General features: G+C 46.5%; 1 protein-coding gene and 1 pseudogene across 4 annotated transcripts in view; one reads left to right on the forward strand and one right to left on the reverse strand.

Moving 5' to 3' along the window:
• The first annotated feature begins 832 nt into the window (after positions 1 to 832).
• The window catches only part of LOC147458101 (pentatricopeptide repeat-containing protein At2g33680-like), a 117,863-nt gene continuing 99,405 nt past the window's right edge, over positions 833 to 19,290 (forward strand). For 3 of the 4 annotated variants that reach the window (XR_015188192.1, XR_015188191.1, XM_086512838.1), the window contains exon 1: positions 833 to 984. Coding sequence is in view for 1 of the 4 variants with exons in the window: in XM_086512838.1 (XP_086368964.1) it covers positions 919 to 984 (66 nt within the window). In the remaining 3 variants the exon portion in view is untranslated. The remainder of the gene's footprint in view (positions 985 to 19,290) is intronic. The other variant, XR_015188193.1, reaches the window with a different exon arrangement.
• Positions 9,076 to 12,642, reverse strand: LOC147458102 (uncharacterized; annotated as a pseudogene).

A 19,290-nucleotide genomic window follows, 5' to 3' on the forward strand; every position in this document is an offset into this window, starting at 1 on the left:
TGAGTCTCTTGTTTTGATTATTTTTAAGTGATGGTGGCAGTCGATTATTCAAATTTCACTACATAAAAAGTGTACTTCTATTTTAAGCTTATCATTTTCTTATAGTTGGTCTAGTTTCATAGTGTTTTTGCGATGCATGGGTCGACGTTATCAAGTGCGCCATATGCGGAGGGGAATTGAGTTTGTTTGTGTCTATTTAAGAGTGTGGATTGTTTGAGGATGTATGCACATGAAGATTGTAAAACTAGTGACAAAAAAAAAAACTCACCTCACGGCAAGACCAAGAAATGCTCTCCAAAAAATGCCGTCCCTTACCACGCAACCTTGGTTGAGGGAGATCATTTAATATTTCCCATCATAATGAATGCAAGGATAGAAGAAAAACTATAATGATAATGAAGAATTTTATTTAAATTAGCCTATAATGACTTGTCTAGCAAATTGCATACGTAGCAATTTACTGCTCCTTGAGATCATTGATATCTCAATAAAGACCTTTGATTCGTTTTGAGCCTTCTTAAAATTCAAACCGTTGGATCACCTTGTTTTATTGGATATCAAAGACTAACCCTTGCCTTAAATGGCAATTTTTAGTTGAAATTTGCACATTTGGGGTGGTTCAAGCGTACATTAGTGGACATCGGACCACATGTCCTTTATATGCAAGGCTAGTTTTTGAAAGCTTTGATGCCCTAGAAGCCATCTACCTTTTAAATAAGGGCAAAAGAACATTATTTTTCACAAGAAGGATGAGATCTTCAAGTAGCCCTGCTAAATGTAGCTTAAATATAGCTTAGCTTAATAAAGGGTAGATTAAAAATTTACGCTTCAAATGAATGATCTTTGGTGCCATACTGGAACAAAAGAAATGTTGTAAGCTGAGCTGTCCACGTGGCAGCACAGGGTAACTTGGGCGAGATGACGGCTTCCTGTGTCCCCGCAGCTCATCTGTCAGCCGCCATTATCTCCGACAACACCTCAAAGGCAAGCCATACACACACACACACACACACACACACACACACACACAGAGAGAGAGAGAGAGAGAGAGAGAGAGAGAGAGAGAGAGAGAGAGAGAGAGAGAGAGAGAGAGAGAGAGAATGTTTAGGCTATGGAGCTTCAGAAGAGTATCACATGAATCAAGGATGCCCTTCCCAGTAATGAAAGCGTTCTCCATTTGCCATTGACTAAGCAAAGCAAGCTACTTTATTGTTTGATCTTTTAGGATCGTACAAAAAGGACCATCATACTTGGTAGCAAGCTTAAGACACATTCTGTGAAGTGAAATTCTCATCATTGGGCTTCTCCTAAGTCAAGATTTCACAAATTTCAGCCATTCTTTTTTATGACTGTTTGCCTTCTATGCCTGTCAGCAGCCTTCTTAAGCTTTTCTTGTGTCCTTGCAATGGGTGTTGTTACTTGAGGCAAAGCAAAGCATAATGCCAAAATCTACTCACACAATTATGAGCAGCAAGGATATCATCCTTGGTGCAGAAGAGGTGGCAAGATTACTTTGTCGTACACATTTTCATTTGCTAATGGAGCCTTTTGTTATTGGCAAGGGCTTCACACATGCCCATCCATGTGGGGTTGTGGGAGTACTTTGATGCGACTCACATGTCCACAACAATGAATGGGGTTCTATGGTTTTTACAGCAACTCTGAATGGGGTCAGTACCATTTGACATCTGATGCGCTTTTGGTGGATCTAGAGACCTCCAATGCTAGCTGGGAGCCGCTGGTTCCATAGAGAAATGCTGTTGTGCTGACCCTCTTTACCCTATGGAGGATGTTCTTTGAGAGGGTCGTCCCTTATGTCAGCCCTGTTGGAATTTGGGGAAGTGTTCTTGACCTATCGTAGTGGATTCTTCACTGTCATATGCCTTTCGAGTACTTTGTTAGCATTAGTTGCCTTATCCTACTTGGACATCAAAAGAAACAATATAGGTTGAAGGAATGAAGAGAGAAGCACATGAGAGAGGAACTCAAGAGAGTGCAACTGGATAATGAGAATGGGATAGTGGGTCAAGTGCATTAGGCTCCAACCCAGCACACGCCCAGTTTAGGGCTGATTTTGGATATTAAATTTGCAACCCTCAGAGAGGCTGGTTGTCGAGCTTGGTCTCAAGTGCAGGTGTTTAAGCAAGCTAAAGGCACTATGTGTTCACTGGTTCCAACGCCCTTCGTGGGCTGATGTAAAAACATAGAGTCTCGGAGCAATGAAAGGCTTTGCTACAGCAGCATTCCATATCAACATAAAAGATGATAAATGGGCAAAATGGACTTAAATCGTATATGCAAGGCCATGGTGGCCATCAAACCATGAGATGCAACCTAGAATGCCATCATTTGGTGATGACATATCTCTAACACCTTTTCTTCAACGCTAGATGGGTGTTCGCACTCCATATTGCTAAAGAAGACCATGCAGTCTAGGTCAAGGTAGACTCTACAAGCTTCGTGAGAAGATTTGCTTGATTGTTTATGGGGGACAATACTCCAAGTTGATATGACTATCCTCAATGTGATCCTGAACAAAGTGGTAATGAACATCAATATACTTAGTTAGTCCACGAATAATAGGATTATGTGCTAAAGCAATCATCACTGTGAGAATCTAAATAAATAGTGGCAGGAGATGAATATGCAACAACAAGATGATCCAAAATCTATCAAAGCAATAAAGTTTTAGTCGTACTTCTAAGATAAGCCTAATACTCAACTTCTATAGCAGAGGTAGTGGCATTTTACTTCCGACATTTCAGTCATGTGAGTGTTTTACCAAGGAAAAAGCAAGAACCAAAAGTAGATCTCTGTGTGTCAACACGTGAAGACCTTTGTGTGTCAATATAGCCACCCAGTATATCCAACCACAATTTCTTTGCCAGAATAGAAAATAGCATATAGTTAACAATTTTATCGAAGATATCTAAGTACTTGATGAGATCCCAACCAATGATAGAGACTACCACGAGTGTCATCTACTATTTTCATCTACCAATGAAAATAATGTCGATAATAATTAAAGAATTACCATAAGTGGGCCTTGACTTGAGGCCTCTACTCTTTGAAAGGGGACTTCAAATCTTCTGTGTGGACTCCTATGAAGTGTGAAGTCTCTTTCTCTTCTTTGGGAGTCATCTTTCAAGTTGTATTAGTCTTTCTTGTCTGCACATGGCGCCAGCCAGTTGTAGTGGTATCAGAGCCAAGCCTTCTAGAGCAAAGCCTCTCTCTTGTTCTCACAAAAGGAACGATCACCTATGATGGAGGCAAACCCTATCTGGCTTCGGCAAAGCACAACAATGGACTTCTCAAAATTCTCTCAACCCAGAGATTCCCTCGACAACATTTGTGGATCGGGACTACCTAGTGGGTTTGGTGCAAGCATTGCAATTGGTCATTACTTCCCAACAATATGCATAATATGTGAAGAGGACGATTTCCAAATTCTTTATGATATTTTTGTTAGACTTTTGGCATCTCAAGTGACCTGCCCAAAGCGATCCCATTATTTATTTTGGATTTTAGGTATTTATTTTACTTATAGGTCAAAGTTTGGGTAGCGCAATTGTAACAAACTTGGACACCCGAAGTCTGGAATGTGTCGCAACACGAGAGAGAGATTTACTTAAAACACTTCACAAAATTCAATCACTGTTTAATTGAGTCGACACGGCTCGGCGTAGTTTCGTGCCCAGAGAGATTGGCCCCAAAGACTGGCGCCCCTTTCGATATTTCTTTTTGTATTAACAATTTGAGCAAGTACAATTGCCCTGGGCTCTCCTCTGCTCACTGGCTCGTCAGCTTTGTATGAGTGAGAGGGAGCTTAGGGTCTTATTTAAAGGCCCTTGGCCTTGGAAAAGTAGTTTACATGAAAAGCTTCAGTTCAAAAACCATCTGGTGCCAAAAGCTGCCGCCAAAAACAGCCAACGCAAATTGCAGAATTCCGTACAGCATGCCACGTCAGCAGCGCAGTTCGCGGGTGTCTGTACAGCCAGCCACGTCAGCAGCTCTTATGCATTATTTTAATGCCTTTGTGTCCTTTGGCCCCTCAGAAGTTGCCCATAAGCTGGAACAACTTATTAGTTGGTCATGCCACGTCATCAGTTTGTGACATACCGCCCTGTTGAAAGAATGGTAATCGCCCTCGATTACGCCTGCAAAACAGACAAAGGCCATAAACCAATTCAGTAGACACTGACTCTAAGTACCGACGCACTAGACCAACACAATCTAGCACTTGCACATAGACAACACAGTGAGTGCACATTCACATAAGATCAATCACATGAAAATTGATTCCAAATCTAAGACCATGATTTCTGGCAACGTATTTAGCAATCGCATCTAGGTCTATCCCAGACCTCATTGATGTCGGATTAGCTAATTCTTATTGCGATCATGTCTATAGATTTTCAAGACCGAAATGCTGCAGTCATTTGTATTCCGGTTCCTGCACTCAAACAAATCACACGAGAGAGTACACATCATTTAGGTTCAATTTTGGGAATTCCCATTTTCATCACTCATAAAGTCATACAGCAGAACATTTTCAGCACAACAGTATCCCTGAAATCCAAAGGGAAATCAGTGACTCTATTCCATCCAGATAATCTGTGACAAAGGAGCGGAGTGACTCCCCTCTTGTGCAGTCCCGTCTGCACCAGATTCAACCCTACTGATCCGCGGGATCTTTCGGAGTAGACACAGCTAAACCGAAAGCCTCAAGGTAAAGTTCCAAAATTTGAGGAGTATCTTTGATACCACTGTAACAGGCTTGGATACTCCAAGCGAGAAATCAATAGCAACACACGAACAGAAACTTCATGATCACTGAACTTTGAGAGAGAGAGAGAGAGAGAGAGAGAGAGAGAGAGAGAGAGAGAGAGAGAGAGAGAGAGAGAGAGAGAGAAATGAAATGAAATGAAATGTTATATTAACGTCTTCAAAAGGCCAAAATGACCTATGAGACCAATCAGTTACAAAATAGTGAATCTAATACCATGTCTGGGTACAAAAGAACTAGAAAAGAACTAGAAGTGGAACAAAATACTACTACTACTACTACAATCTAAAACTACGTGGGTGTAGCAGCTGATACAATAGGTACCCGGTAAACTGGATGTAACAGTGTGTGAAACAAAGATGGAAGAAATGGTGAGGATCCATCCTCATCTGCACTCTGGATGTCGAGAGAGTATGGCTCGAATCTTCTGTTGTAGTCTCCGTCGATGCTGTGTAGCTCCTCTCCTCAGTCGCGGTCGTCTGTATCTCTGTAGCTCCAATGCTCGGTCGATGAGAGTGCCAGTAGTGGTCGAATGAGTGTGGGACGAGCTCTGCAGTGGTGGCTGCTCCTCTGGCTGTCCCATATCTAGTGAAAAGAAATCTGTAATGTGTCTCTGGGACTGCCTCTCTCTAGCTCTCCCAGTAAAGTGTCTCTATACCTGTGTAACTCAAGTAGATATAGTCCAAGACATCTCTGATCCTCATAACTCATGACCCTAGATAGAGGACCAAAACCCTCTCTGAATAAGCAGTGGAAACGCCCCCGTATCTCATAGAACACTGTGCAATGACATATGTAGTGCAACTCTGTCTCTGGCTCTCTCTGGCATAATCGGCATATCCTGCTGTCTGCTGGTATCCCTCTGAATCTACCAGTCTCAATCTCGAGCTGATGTGAGGATGTGCGTATCTGACCAATGGCACAACGCAAACCATGAGACATATGTGTGTCCATGTAGCTGGGTCGAATCACAAACCCATCTCCTGTGAGGTGGAGAAGATGCTCTCTATAGAAAGCCATCTTCGTGCTCAACTCCTGAGGCGGCTCTATCCATGTCCTCCTGGTGTTGAGCTGGATCAGGTCCTGACGAATGAGTCTAGTGATCTCCACCCGTGTAAGAGACAGCGAGGGTGCCTGAAGAGAATACTGGAAAGGGGGCAACCTGTCCATGGTGAAGCCATGCGTCTGAAACCATGAAGTCATCTGTGCATACCAGCATGAAGTGTCCCCCTGTAGAGCTAACTGTCTGGAAGACTCAAGGGCCAATCTAGCATATCTGTCTCTAGTAGTATCCCATAGGCTGTGCACAAAGGACACTGATCTGGTAAGCGCCTCAATCTCCAAGGGGGGGGCAGCTAGCTCTGCTCGAATGATCGCGTGAGGTACGGAGGCCTTGGCTCTAATCAATCGGGAGATCATAGATACCAAGGGCCTCTCCATACGTCTCCAACCATCCTGGCCTACAGAAGGTCCCCATACATGTACCCCATACATCATAGCTGAGGCTACTAAAGTATCAAAGAGCCATAACTTTGTCCGAGGTTCCTGGAACTGAACCTGCGAACACATCCTCTCCAAGCCTCCCAAGGCCGCATAAGCTCTGGTTAGTCTAGTCTTTGCTGCTCTCCCCAAAGAAAACCTCGGCCCAGTGAAGACTATCCCAAGGTAAGTGTATGCATCTGTATACTCCACAATCTCTTGACCATACGTGAAGGTCGGTGCCGATCTCCTGATCCACTGCGGTGTGGTGTTAAACACCATGACCTTGGTTTTACCAAGGTTTACAGACAATCCACTATCCTCTGCAAAACTGTGTAATGCATCCAACTGTCGCTGCATACCCTCTGGTGAGTCAGAGATCAAGACAATATCATTAGCATATAACAACAATGGGATCCACGTCCCTGCCAGCTGGGCACCTCTATCACCCTCTCTGTCAATGTAATCAGACACCTCATCAACATACATACCAAATAGAGTAGGAGACAATGGGCAACCCTGTTTCACCCCGATAGTGGAGTGAACTAAGTCAGATATCCCCTCTGGGGTGCGTACATGTCCCATCACTGATCTGTATAAAGCCATAATCCCCCAAATCAACACTGTGGGCACCCCCATCTCCTGCAGTCTGCGCATCAGTCGAGCTCTCGGTACCATGTCAAATGCTTTGCGGAAATCCACAAAGCTACAATAAATCCGTCTCCCATGTGACCTGCCCTCCTCAATGATAGCTCTGAGTGTCAGAATATGGTCAAGAGTGGAGAAACCCCTCCTGAAACCTGCCTGTCCCTTTGCCCGTACACCCTCACCCTCTGCCCAGTTACTCAACTGCTGCTCAATAATGGATGCATACAATCGTGCCAGTGTGTGTCCAACCATAATAGTGCGGTAATTTCCAAGCTCTGTAGGATCACCTGCCTTGAATATAGGCACAATAGTAGACAACCTCCAAGTCTCAGGTAATCCCTCACACATGGCACGATTGAACAACACTGCAAGAACCTCCATCAGCATATCCCTAGCATGTATAAAGTGCTCCGCTACTAGACCGTCATGATCGTAAGCCCTCCTGGTCCTCATCCTGTCAATGGCTCTCTTTACCATCTCAGTGGTAAAGAAGGTGCTCGTAGGTGGACATGGCTCTGTAGGATCTGGAAGGGGATCCTGCCCAGGAACCGTATATAACGATGTCGCATACTGGCCCCACACATCAGGAGAAGTAATCACTGGGGGAGGGGAGTGCTCATGGAAGAGTCGCCATGCCTCGCCTGAGTCTCTACTCAAGAACAACTGATACAAGTCTCGCTCCATCTGGGCCAGGTAAGCTCGTTTCTTCTTTCGCACAAGGCGCCGGAAAGCAATCCGCGACTGTCTGTAGGTGATGACTCCTAAATGAAGATCCCTCTGAAGGTGGGCTCTCATCTCTCTGCACTCCTCATCATACCAACTATTCTGGGGCATGCTCCCAGAATGTCGCCTCCGATCCGGTTGAGTGTGTGGGTATGCCTCTGATGCTGCATCATGTAGTGTCTCAGTCAATAAAGTAGTGCACTCCTCTACTGAGAGGCCTGGAGCAACTGTGCATAGACGATCCCAGATCGCCTCTGTATAAACCGAGTCAGTCTCTGGTGTAAATGTATAACGGGTGTGTGACCTGCCTCCTGATTTCTGGGCTGTACTAAACTGAAAAGATACGGACAGTGTCAAGAGAGCATGATCCACTGCTACGCCCACTGGTCTGGCTCCCACTGTGAAATCCTGAATACAAGGAATAAAGCTCGGCTGTGTCATAACATAGTCCACTGTACTGGCCCCATGTCTGTGTGGAAAGCATGTGAAGCCTGCTGCTCCAGGAAACCGCTGTAAGCCATTAAGTATGGCTAGCCCATGTGTAGTCGTCATCTCCGTGAGGTATCTCCCATACTCAGTCTGCTCTCTGTCATGTGAGCATCTGTCAAACCCCAGCTCACCCACATCCAACTCTCTAAGCATCTCATCTGAGGTGTCGTAGAAGACTGTCTGACAGTTGCCCGTTCGAGCATTGAAGTCTCCTAGGAGGATGATATCACCATCCCTAGAAAACTCCCATATATCATCATCTAGAATTGAGAAAGGCGACTGCCCTCTGGATACAGCATATACTGACGTACTGGGGGGGAAGTAACATATAGCAATATATAGAAATCGACCTGTGTCAGCTCTCAGCCTCACCCACATGTATCTAGCCTGATCATCTCTCCGTACAATATGTAGTAGTGGCTGTAGCTCCTCCCTAAACAACACCGCTACTCCTCCTGAACCTCTACTCCCATGCTCAGATCTCGTGACTGTTCTGTGGGCTGTCTCCCATTTGTATCCCACCACATGTGGCAACAGTTGGCCAGGGGCCTGGTGAGTCTCTGAAAAGAAAACAATGTCCTTGTCTCTGAAACTGTCCTCAAAGGCACCAACATCCAACCTCATAGACCCATTACAATTCCAAGTCGCCATCCTCAATGTGGTCCCATAGGTCTCGCACCGTCATGTAGAGCGCCGCTCTACAATCACCACCCGACCATCTCTGTAAAAGGCCATCTTCCCCTTCTCCCTTGCCGCTTGAATCTCGGGCATTACTTCTCTCATATGCGCAAGTTGTGAGAGAGTGAGGTCATCGCCTAAGAAAATACCTGTCTTCTTGAGAGTAGGTCTCTTCCTCAAGAATTCCTTCTTCTCTTCCAATGAAGGGAAGCGTAGTATGAGAGCTCTTTCCTTTGAAGATTCTCCGGGGCCCTCACTCTTCTTGCCCACTCTCCATGCCTTTGTGTGTGAAGGCTTCTCCACCCCCATCATTGATGTGAGGCTTGTGACCTCTTTTTCCACATTGTTTATGTCCTTGAGGCCGGTTACCCTCACATGTAGAGCCCGCACCCTCCTTCTTTGTTCCTCTTCGAGGGTCATGTTGATAAGAGTGGGTGTACAAGGAGCTTCCTTACCTTTCCCTTTCTTGGCAACCTCAATCCATTTTTCGTCCTCCTCTACTTTCTTTTGCGTTTTGGATATGACCGCGGCCCATGACTTCTTCTCCTCATTGATGTTGTCAATTTCTTCCCTCAAAGAGGGCTGAAATTCCCCCTCTTCAAGCCCATTTTTTGACCGTGTTTCCAACACTTCTTTGTGGAGGTCCAAAATGCTATTCTCCAACGTGGCGATCTTGTTGAGAAGATGATCCTTCTCGTCCTTCCACCTCTTCTCCTTTTCTTCATTTTCTCGGAGGAAAACGGTCTTCGCGTTCCTCCAATCTTCCATCTCTTTTCTCCATGCTTTCATTTCCAATTCAATGATGGAAATTCGTTTGGAGTGAAGCATATATTTGAGTTTGCTTGTTGCCATAGGTGAGGTTGGGGATGACATGAGAGAGTGAGAGAGAGAGAGAGAGAGAGAGAGAGAGAGAGAAGAGAGGATTGATGTTTCTAAAGTGCAGAAAATGCAGCAAACCCTAAAACGCAGATCTGTCCAACAACCCCAAAAAAAAAAAAAAAAAAAAAAAAAAAAAAAAAGTCGCGAACCCTAAAATACAGGTCGCGAGCCCTAAAAACAGGTCGCGAACCCTAAAATACAGCAGCAAACCCTAAACGAAAGCATGGTAAAGAGAGAGAGAGATGGCGTGATGAGAGAGAGAGAGAGAGAGAGAGAGAGAGAGAGAGAGAGAGAGAGAGAGAGAGAGAGAGATTTTTTACGTCTTTTAGAAGGCCGAAATCGGCCTATGGGACAAAGCAATGTACATGGGTGTGTCTTCTCCATGATGAGAGTGTGAGTGTGTGGAGCGCTATCACTATGGTAGCCTATATGCAAGAGGGTAGTACATGCATGATATGCATCTGGGTGACTAACTAAACTAGGTCCATCCTGTGCTAATGGGTGGGTGTAAGATGTGGTACATGGGTGGAGCTGGGTACATGGGTGTGTGTTCTCCATGATGAGAGTGTGAGTGTGTGGAGCGCTATCACTATGGTAGCCTATATGCAAGAGGGTAGTACATGCATGATATGCATCTCGGTGACTAACTAAACTAGGTCCATCCTGTGCTAATGGGTGGGTGTAAGATGTGGTACATGGGCTCGTCTCTCCTTTGTGGCTCGGCGATCACGGGTCTGAATCTCCGCAATTTGGCGTCGATGAAGTCTGGGAACCCGGCAACCTATAGCGCGGGGCCGTCTCCTAGCTCTGGAAGTCTCAGCCTGTTGAAGAGTCACCCCTCTGTGTGTGTCGGGTGGTGGGGGGGCTGGCAGATGTCGTGAGACGAAGAATCAGTGAGCTGGGTCTGTCTCCCTCCTGTCTGAGCTGTCGTGGGCTCAAGTAAGGCCTCTCTGTGGCTCTGTATCTCTAGTAAGAATGGCCCCAGCTGGCGCTGATCCATTATCTCTCGAAGGGTAGGCTGCCCTGTGAATAAACCCTCATATCTGCCTCTGATGTCATCATATGCTCTGCATCTGCATACAAAGTGCTCCTCATCCTCTAGCTCTACTCCACATACCCGGCATATCCGCTCCTCTATGGGGGTGTCTGATGCTCTGCCAGTCTCAATCTCTAGTCGATGTGAGGAAACCCTCAGCTGGCCAATAGTTACTCTCGAGCTGTGAGGCATGTAAGTATCCATGTATCGTGGTTGCTGAATGAACCCGTCTGCTAGTATGTCCAGGAACTGATCTCGGTAATGTGACCGTCTAGATGCTAGGTCGGGTGTGAGCCATGTCCGACTGGTGTAGAGCTGCGAAAGATCCTATCTGAGCACAGTGTTCCTCTCACTACGTGAGAGGCGGATGTGGGGTGAATCTGAGTCATACTGAAAGGGTGGTAGTCTATCCATGTCTAGATCCTGTCTGTCAAACCATGCTCTAACCTGAGTGTACCAAGCTCAGTCATACCCTATCTCTGAGGTCTGTATAGCTGCCTCAAATGCTCTGCGTGTGAGTCTGTCTGATGGGAGCTCTCTCATCCTCTGAATGAAGGAGATAGTCTGGAACAGTGCCTCTACTATCATGGGAGGTGCCGCTAGCTCTGCTCTGATGACATCATGTGGAAGTGTCGGCTTCCCGCGAAATAATCGCGAGATCATACGTACCTGGGGCCTCTTCACCGCACTCCACTGGGTGTCTTTCAGGCCTGGGGCCGAAACTGTCGCTGCATACATCATAGCTGGTGTGATTAATGTGTCAAATAGCCACCCCTTCGTACGGGGTTCCTGAAAGTGTGCCTGGTGACATCACCGCTCTAACATGGCCAACGCTGCGTACCCCTGTGTCAGTCTGTTTGTAGCTGCGTGTCTCATGGAGAAAAGACCAGGCAAACATGGAATGTGACTCCAAGGTAGACATATGAAATGACGACCTCTATCTGTCCGCCGGCGGCTGTGAATACTGCTGTAGCTCTCACCATGGGAGAGGTGTGGAAGATCATGACCTTGGTCTTGCCAAGGTTTACTGTCAAACCCCTGTGTGTACAGAACTCATCCAAGGCAGCCAAGTGGTGCTGTAATCCCTCGGGTGACTTTGAAATCAATACAATGTCATCAGTATATAATAAAATGTGTACAGGTGTACCTGCGAGGTCTGACCCCTCTCCTCCAGCTCGTAGAATGTAGTCCTCAATCTCGTTGATGTAGAGTCCGAATAGAGTGGGGGAGAGTGGGCAGCCCTGCTTAACACCAATGGTGCTAGCAACAGCCTCAGACAAACCTCCTGAATAGCGTACCGTCTAAATCACCTGCTCATAGAGTGCATAGATGGCCCAAATCATATCTGATGGTATCCCCAAGCTCTAAAGGCGTCGGAAGAGCCTCTCTTGTGGCACTGTATCAAAAGCTTTGCGGAAATCCACAAAGCAGCAATATAATCTCTTCTTCCGCACCTTTGCCCCATCAATGAGGCAACGCAGAATGAAGATGTGATCAATAGTGGAGAAGGCCCGTCGGAAACCTGCCTGGCCACGTGCTCGGAGACCCTCAATCTCTGCATATGAACTGAGCTCTGCCTCAAGTACTGCCCCGTATAGCTTGGCCATGGTGTGGCCAATCATGATGGTCCTGTAGTTCCCTGGTCCAGGGGTGTCGCCAGATTTGTGGAGGCACAATAGTGTGCCTGGTCCACTCCTCTAAGAAGCCCTCCCCTATAGCCCGGTTGAAAACATGTGCAATCAAAGGGGCTATAGTGGAAGCTGTGTATATCAGATGCTCACTCTGCAATCCTGTATGGTCGGCCGAGCGGCCATGCTGTAGTCGGTCTATGGCCCTCTGTATCATCCCTGCTGTGAAGAAAGTGGAGTTAGTAGGGCGAGGCTCGGGTGGCGGTGGGATGGGAGGTTGCCCAGGTACCTCGTACAATCTCTCAGCATAGTCATGCCATGTCTGTGGATCTCCAATAGGAGTGGTCGGTCGTGGCTCTCGTAGAGTACGCCATGCTGCAACACTATCCATGCTCATGAATAGGCGGTATAGCTCAAGCTCCTGTGCCTCCTCAAAGGCTCGCCACTTCCGGCGTGTGAGGGTCTTCATCTCTCTCCTGGCCTTTCTCTCCGTGATCTCTCCAAGTACTCGTTGAGCTCGTAGTCGACGATAGAGAGCCCTGCACTCATAATCATACCAGTGGTTCTGTGGCATAGTCCAAGGGGGGGGGGGGGGGGGGGGGGGGGGGGGGTGGACCAAAGTGGGTGGTGTGTGGAAATGAGCTGATGGCTGATGTCTGAAGAACAGATGTGATGTGTGAGGTGAGTAAGGGTAGTGGGGTGTCAGGGTGAAGCAAAAGAAGATGGTTCTCGACGTGGGCCGAGTATATGGGAGCTAGCTCGTGTATGAAGTGGATGGTGGTGTGTGGGGTGCGTGTGGCGGGTGTATGTGTGGGGGTGTCTCCCATGAGGGAGTGCGAGATATGTGTGTTCGGTCCCAATGGGTATGGGTGGGATGGTGAAGGAGCTGAGTGTGTGGGTGGCCTCTCTGGATCCCATGATGTAGTCTACTGTACTCCCCCCTCCAACTGTGACTGAAAGCGGTGTGCATGTCAATCCTCCTGAAGCAAGCCACTGAGTCATCCCGTTATAAATGACGAGACGGTGTCGAGAGCCTAGTCTGAGTAGGTGGGGGCCGTAGAGTGTATGTGTAGTATCGGCTGAAACTCGTGCTGTAGCCTCCTCCTGTATGGCGGGTAGTAGCTGTGGGTCCTCTATGTCAAAAGCCTCGCATTGATCACTGCCTGTCCTGGCGTTGAAGTCTCTCATAAGGAAGACTTCCCCTAGTGTGGAGTACTCCATGATCCCCTCTGAGAGGCATGTGTATGGTGAGTCCTCTCGATCTATCATAGCGAATCTCGAGCCATGAGGGGCGAAGTAGCATAAAGCTATGTAGATGGTCCTCTCCTGTGAGAGCTGTAGTTGGATCCAAAGATATCAGGCGTGTGGATCACGTGCGACAATCTGTATTCTGTTCTGAAGCCCATATCTGAAGAGTATGGCTACTCCTCCTGATCCTTTCGTAGTGTGCTCGTGTGTACAATCTCTGTGTGTAGACTCCCAATGAAATCCCTGCACCCGAGGTAGGCTCCTATCGGGGCTCTCATGTGTCTCTGTCAAGAGAATGATATCCCTGTCTCGACTTACCTCCTCAAGCCTCTCTAGATGTGTCCATAGATCTCCATTGCAGTTTCAGACTGCAAGATGTACCTCCTCTGGTGTCTCATAGGCCGCGAATCCCTATGGGATGGCCTTGCCATCAATGATGACCCGGCCGTCTCTGTATGAAGCCTTCTTCCCCTCTTTGCGAGCTTGGTGTACTTGCGGCATACATGTCCGGCGATGAGCTACTTGCATAGGCGTGAGGTCGTCATCAAGGTAGATGGGGGGGCCTTCAAGCCCTCTCAAGATCACCCTCTTGCAAAGGAAGGTGGATCGTACCTCTTCGGAGGGGAAGTGTAAAATGAGAGTTCTCTTCCTCGTGAGGTCCCTCCCCGCTCTCCAAGATTTGATGAATGGGAGAGTCTCCTCTTTCGAAAGAGAGAGGGAGAGAGAGAGAGTCGACACGGCCGGCGTAGTTCCGTGCCTAGAGGTATTGGCCCCAAAGTCTGGCGCCCCTTTCGGTATTTCTTTTTCATTAATCATTTCAAAGTACAACTCCCAAGGGGTCCTTTGCTCTCAGTCTTTGCATCTAGATGCCCTGAAGAGTGAGGTCCCTTGGGCTTATTTATTCTTATAAGGGATGCCCCAAAAGCAGAGCCCCAAAAGCTTCTAAACTCAAAAGCAATTAGTCCCAACAGCAACTGGTCAAAAATGTGCCAAAAAAAGTAGCTAGCGCAATTTGTGGAAATCCGTACAGGCTGCCATGTCAGCACTTGTCAACGCAAATCGCGGGGGTCCGTACTGTCTGCCACGTCAGCATGACGTACTGTGCCATGTTAGCAAGACGTACTGTCTTCCACATTAGCATGTCTGTCCGCTGGTGGTCATGCCACGTCATCGTTTTGTGACATACCCCCCTTCTTGAAAGAATGGTTATCGCCCTTGATTACACCTGCAAAACAGACAGAGGCCATACACCAGTTCAGCAGACAGTGACTCTTTAAGTACCGACGCACTAGACAACACATATCTAGCACTTGCAGGAAGACGACACAATCATGCACATTCACATCAAATCAATCACATAAAAAATGGATTCCAGATCTAAGACCATGATTCCGTGCAACGTATTTAGCAATCGCATCTAGATCCACATAGGACCTCACTGATGTCGGATTCAACTAATCCTTGTTGCAATCATGTCTATAGATTCTCAAGTCCATGATTCCTTGCAACATATTTAGCAAGCACATCTAGATCCACAAAGGATCTCATTGATGTCGGATTAACTAATCCTTATTGCGATTGTCTCACAAGACCAAAATGTTGCAACCATTCTGTCTTGCAAACCTGCACTCAACACAATCACATGAGTGAGCACAAAAATCAGATTCATTTTCGGGAATTCTCATTTCTAAGTTCTTTCGTAAAGTCATCTAGTAGAATACTGTCAGCACATCAGTATCCCTGAAGTCTAAAGGGAAATCAGTGACTTTATTCCATCCAGGCAATCTGTGACAAAGGAGTGGAGTAACTCCCCTCTTGTGCAGTTCCGCCTGCACCAGATTCAACCCGCCGATCTCTGGGAACTCTTGGAATAGCCAAAGCTAGACCAAAAGCGTCAAGGTAAAGTTGCAAATCTGAGGCATATCTGCTAAGTCCTCCTCCATCCACTTGCATTCGATGTCGGATGATTCTTAACTAAGAACTGCCGTTCACTTTACCTTTCCCTTTTCTTTTTTGGTGAGCCAGTATTTGTTCCAAAACGAGAATCTTCTTGCTCTCTTCCAATTCTGGTTGCACCTCAGGCTCCGTGCCGACTTGCACCTCACCCTTGGGAATTTTTTCAAGAGACTCACATGAAAAGCAATGTGAATCTTCTAAGTTTCTGGCAATTTCATACATCATATATCTTCTCTTGAATTTAGAAAGGGCCATTGTATAGCATTCTTAGCTTTGGAAAAACCGCTCCTTTCCTTTGCGTTTCCTTAGGTGTGCCTTCTCAGATTCCCTATTCCAAGGATCGATTAAATTCTTGACAGACTTCAGGGATCCTCTTGTTTGAGAAAAGCGGATATCATAAGATAAGAATCGCTCCAAGAGATGTCTACAACATAGCCTTTTGGACAAGCTTTGGTTTATACTAATTTTTAGTGATGCCTTTTGGACTTACAAATGCTCCAACAACTTTTAATGGAATGATGGAGAGGATTTTCCTAGAGTATCGGTCTTTTTTCAGCACTTTCTTTGACGACATTATTGTTTTCTCCAAGAACGAAGCAGAGAATCCATACCATCTGCTACAGGTCTTTCAGGGATTGCACAAGCATAGATTGGTTATCAATGCCAAAAAGAGCGATTTTTTCTTACCGGAGATACACACATCGTCTCAGCAGAAGGAGTACAGATGGACCCGGCCAAATTTGAGACTATCCGCGAATAGCATGACCTAAAGAATGTTCATGAAGTTCGAAGCTTTTTGGGCTTGTGCTCCTACTATCGGCGGTTCATTCCGAAGTTTGCGGAGATAGCTTCACCTTTGCATTTATTGACTCAGAAAGGAGTCCCTTTCTTGTGGGGACCGACAGAGGTGATTGCTTTTCAAACACTTAAAAGAAAAATTGACAATCGGACCAGTGTTGGCTTTGCTAGATTTGCAAAAGCCGTTCGAAGTTTATTGTGTGGTCGTAGTCTGGGAGCGGTCTTGATGCAAGACGGCCATGTAATTGTCTCTGTCTGTTTTGCAGGCATAATCGAGGGCGATAACCATTCTTTCAAGAAGGGGCACAAAACGATGATGTGGCATGACCACCCGCGGATGGACATGCTGATGCGATAGACAGTACGGCCTGCTGACGTGGCACAATACGTCACGCTGACGTGGCAGATGGTACGGACCCTCGCAATTTGCGCTGATAGGTGCTGACGTGGCAGCTTGTACGGATTTTCGCAAATTGTGCTAGCTGTTTTTTTTGGCAGATTTTGACTAGTTGCTTTTGGGACTAATTACTTTTGAGCTTTTGGGGCCCTGCTTTTGGGGCATCCCTTGTAAGAATAAATAAGCCCAAGGGGCCTCACTCTTCAGGGCATCTGGACGCAGAGACTGAGAGCAGAGGACCCTCAAGAGTTGTACTTTGCAATGATTAATGAAAAAGCAATACCGGAAGGGGCGCCAGACTTTGGGGCCAATACCTCTGGGCATGGAACTACGCCGGGCCGTGTCGACTCTCTCTCTCTCTATTAAAGTTCAGTGATCATGAAGTTTCTGTTGGTGTGTTGCTATTGATTTCTCGCTAGGAGTGTCCAGGCCTGTTATGGAAGTCGCTTTCTTGGCCCGATAGTCAACCGCGGCGTTGTTCTTGTGGTACCAAGGGATTCCTAGGAGGACGCCACACCCTTCCAAGGGCATGATGTAAAAGTCCTCGTGCCCTAAATACCCCTATCAATGCAAACAGAGTTTGCCAATGACAGGTGTAATGGAAACATCCCGTCAGGGTGCCGCTAGAACTGTCTTCGCTTGTGGCCCTATCCTATCGGGTGTAATTCCAAGTCGAGCCGCCAATTTAGGTGAAATGAAGTTGGCCTTGGCTCCTCCATCAAAGAAGATGAGGGCTTCTTGATCTTTTACTTTGCCCAATGCGTGGCAAAGTTCTGTGCTTTCGTCCATTTGTCTCGGGTCGGTCCCCATACAATCTGGTACCGATCCTGCTTTCATCTTGCCTTTTCTGCCTCGTTCTTCTGCTGCTGTGGAGCTCTCTGGGCTATCTTGAGATTGTCCGTGCTGTGCCTTTTAGGGCACCTCGTAGAGATGTGTCCTTGTATTCCCCAATCAAAACACTTCCCCTCTTTAAGATATTCAGTTCTCTGCTCCTTGGTCAATCGGGGTTGTGCATTCTTCTTTTTCTGGAACTTCCTCTTTCTTCTATTTTCATTTGTCGAATTGTGTCTGGTCCTTGGTGTTGAAACTTCATCAGCGGGGTAAATTAGGTTACCCGAATCCCCGCTTAGCATGTCCCATGAATTGTTGTATGGACTCGAACTTCTGCTCAAGGCGGTAATCTCGGATCTCTTTAGGAAGTCCACAGCAAAACCGCTCGATTTGCTCCTTGAAAGTGACCTTCTTAAAAGAAGAGGTCGGTAGAAAAGCATCTCAAAATCTTTCACAATAAGCATCCAAAGTGTCAGCCTTGGTCATCCGAAGATGGTTCCAAGCGGTCCGCACATCTTGTTCGTACTCCTGAGTCAACCATGAAGAAATAAAGAGCCGTTTGAACTTTAACCACTTAGTTGGGGCTTCTCTCCTTAAAAGAAGAGTGGATCACCATGTTCGAGCATTTCCTTTCAAGAATGATGCAACCCTCCTGATCTTGGAGTGCTCTGAGTAGTTGCCTCTGGAGATTTGCTATATCAAACTGTGAATAAAAGCTAAAGCCTTTAACCACTTAGTTGGGGCTTCTCTCCTTAAAAGAAGAGTGGATCACCATGTTCGAGCATTTCCTTTCAAGAATGATGCAACCCTCCTGATCTTGGAGTGCTCTGAGTAGTGCCCTCTGGAGAATGCTATATCAAACTGCTGAATAAAAGCTAAAGCCTTTAGAGCATCTTGGAATCCGGAAAAAAGGATTCAAACTTTTCTAACTGTCCACCCTCATTAAATTCCTTGGTCTTTTTGCCCTTGTCTTCGAAAAAATCATACTGGTTGGCTCTATAAAATTGTTTCTTCTTTGCATAAAACATGTGCTCATCGGAGTTCGAACTGTCAGAGGATGACTCCTCAGTAGAAGTGTCAGAAACGGGTCGGGATCTACTCTTCTTTGCCTTTTTCTTGTTCTTTCCAAAACTTTCGATTCTTGCTTCGCTTCTTGCCCTTTCTGTCCTCCTCGCTCGAATCGGAAGAGCTGCGCGAACTGTCAGGAGAAGAAGAAGAAGAACTGGGTAGTCCTTCGAAACGTACATGCTTCTTCTGTTTTCGTGCATTTGCAAACGAAGATTGACGGCCCAAGTAACTGGGGTAGTCAGTCCCCTTATTGCGCTTCTTTAATTGTTTCTTCGACTGCTTCTTCGCTTCTAGAAGTTGATTGATTTGTTTTTCGATGACGTCATTAAGTTCTTCTTCAGTAAACATCCTTGGGGTAGGAGGTTGCTTGAGGGCTGGTTTTATGGGTGACTCAATTTCTTTCTGCCAATTAGTATGCACTTCATCCATCGGGTGTGCGGGTCAAAAAATTTGGCATACTGTGGATCCTTTGCAAATTGGAGCATCTGCTTTGCACACTCATCAACTTTCTGTTGACGTTGCATCTCCATAAGCTGGTACTCCGTAGGCCAAGGTGGCCCGTACTCTTGCTCTGTTAATCCACTCAAATTCCGTACTGCCTTTTGTTCCGAGGGTGCAGGGAGGAGTCGTTGATTCTTGCCTGAAT

Source organism: Adiantum capillus-veneris, chromosome 5 (genome assembly GCF_014529385.1).
Source record: "Adiantum capillus-veneris isolate H3 chromosome 5, ASM1452938v2, whole genome shotgun sequence".
NCBI classification, from domain to species: Eukaryota; Viridiplantae; Streptophyta; class Polypodiopsida; order Polypodiales; family Pteridaceae; genus Adiantum; species Adiantum capillus-veneris.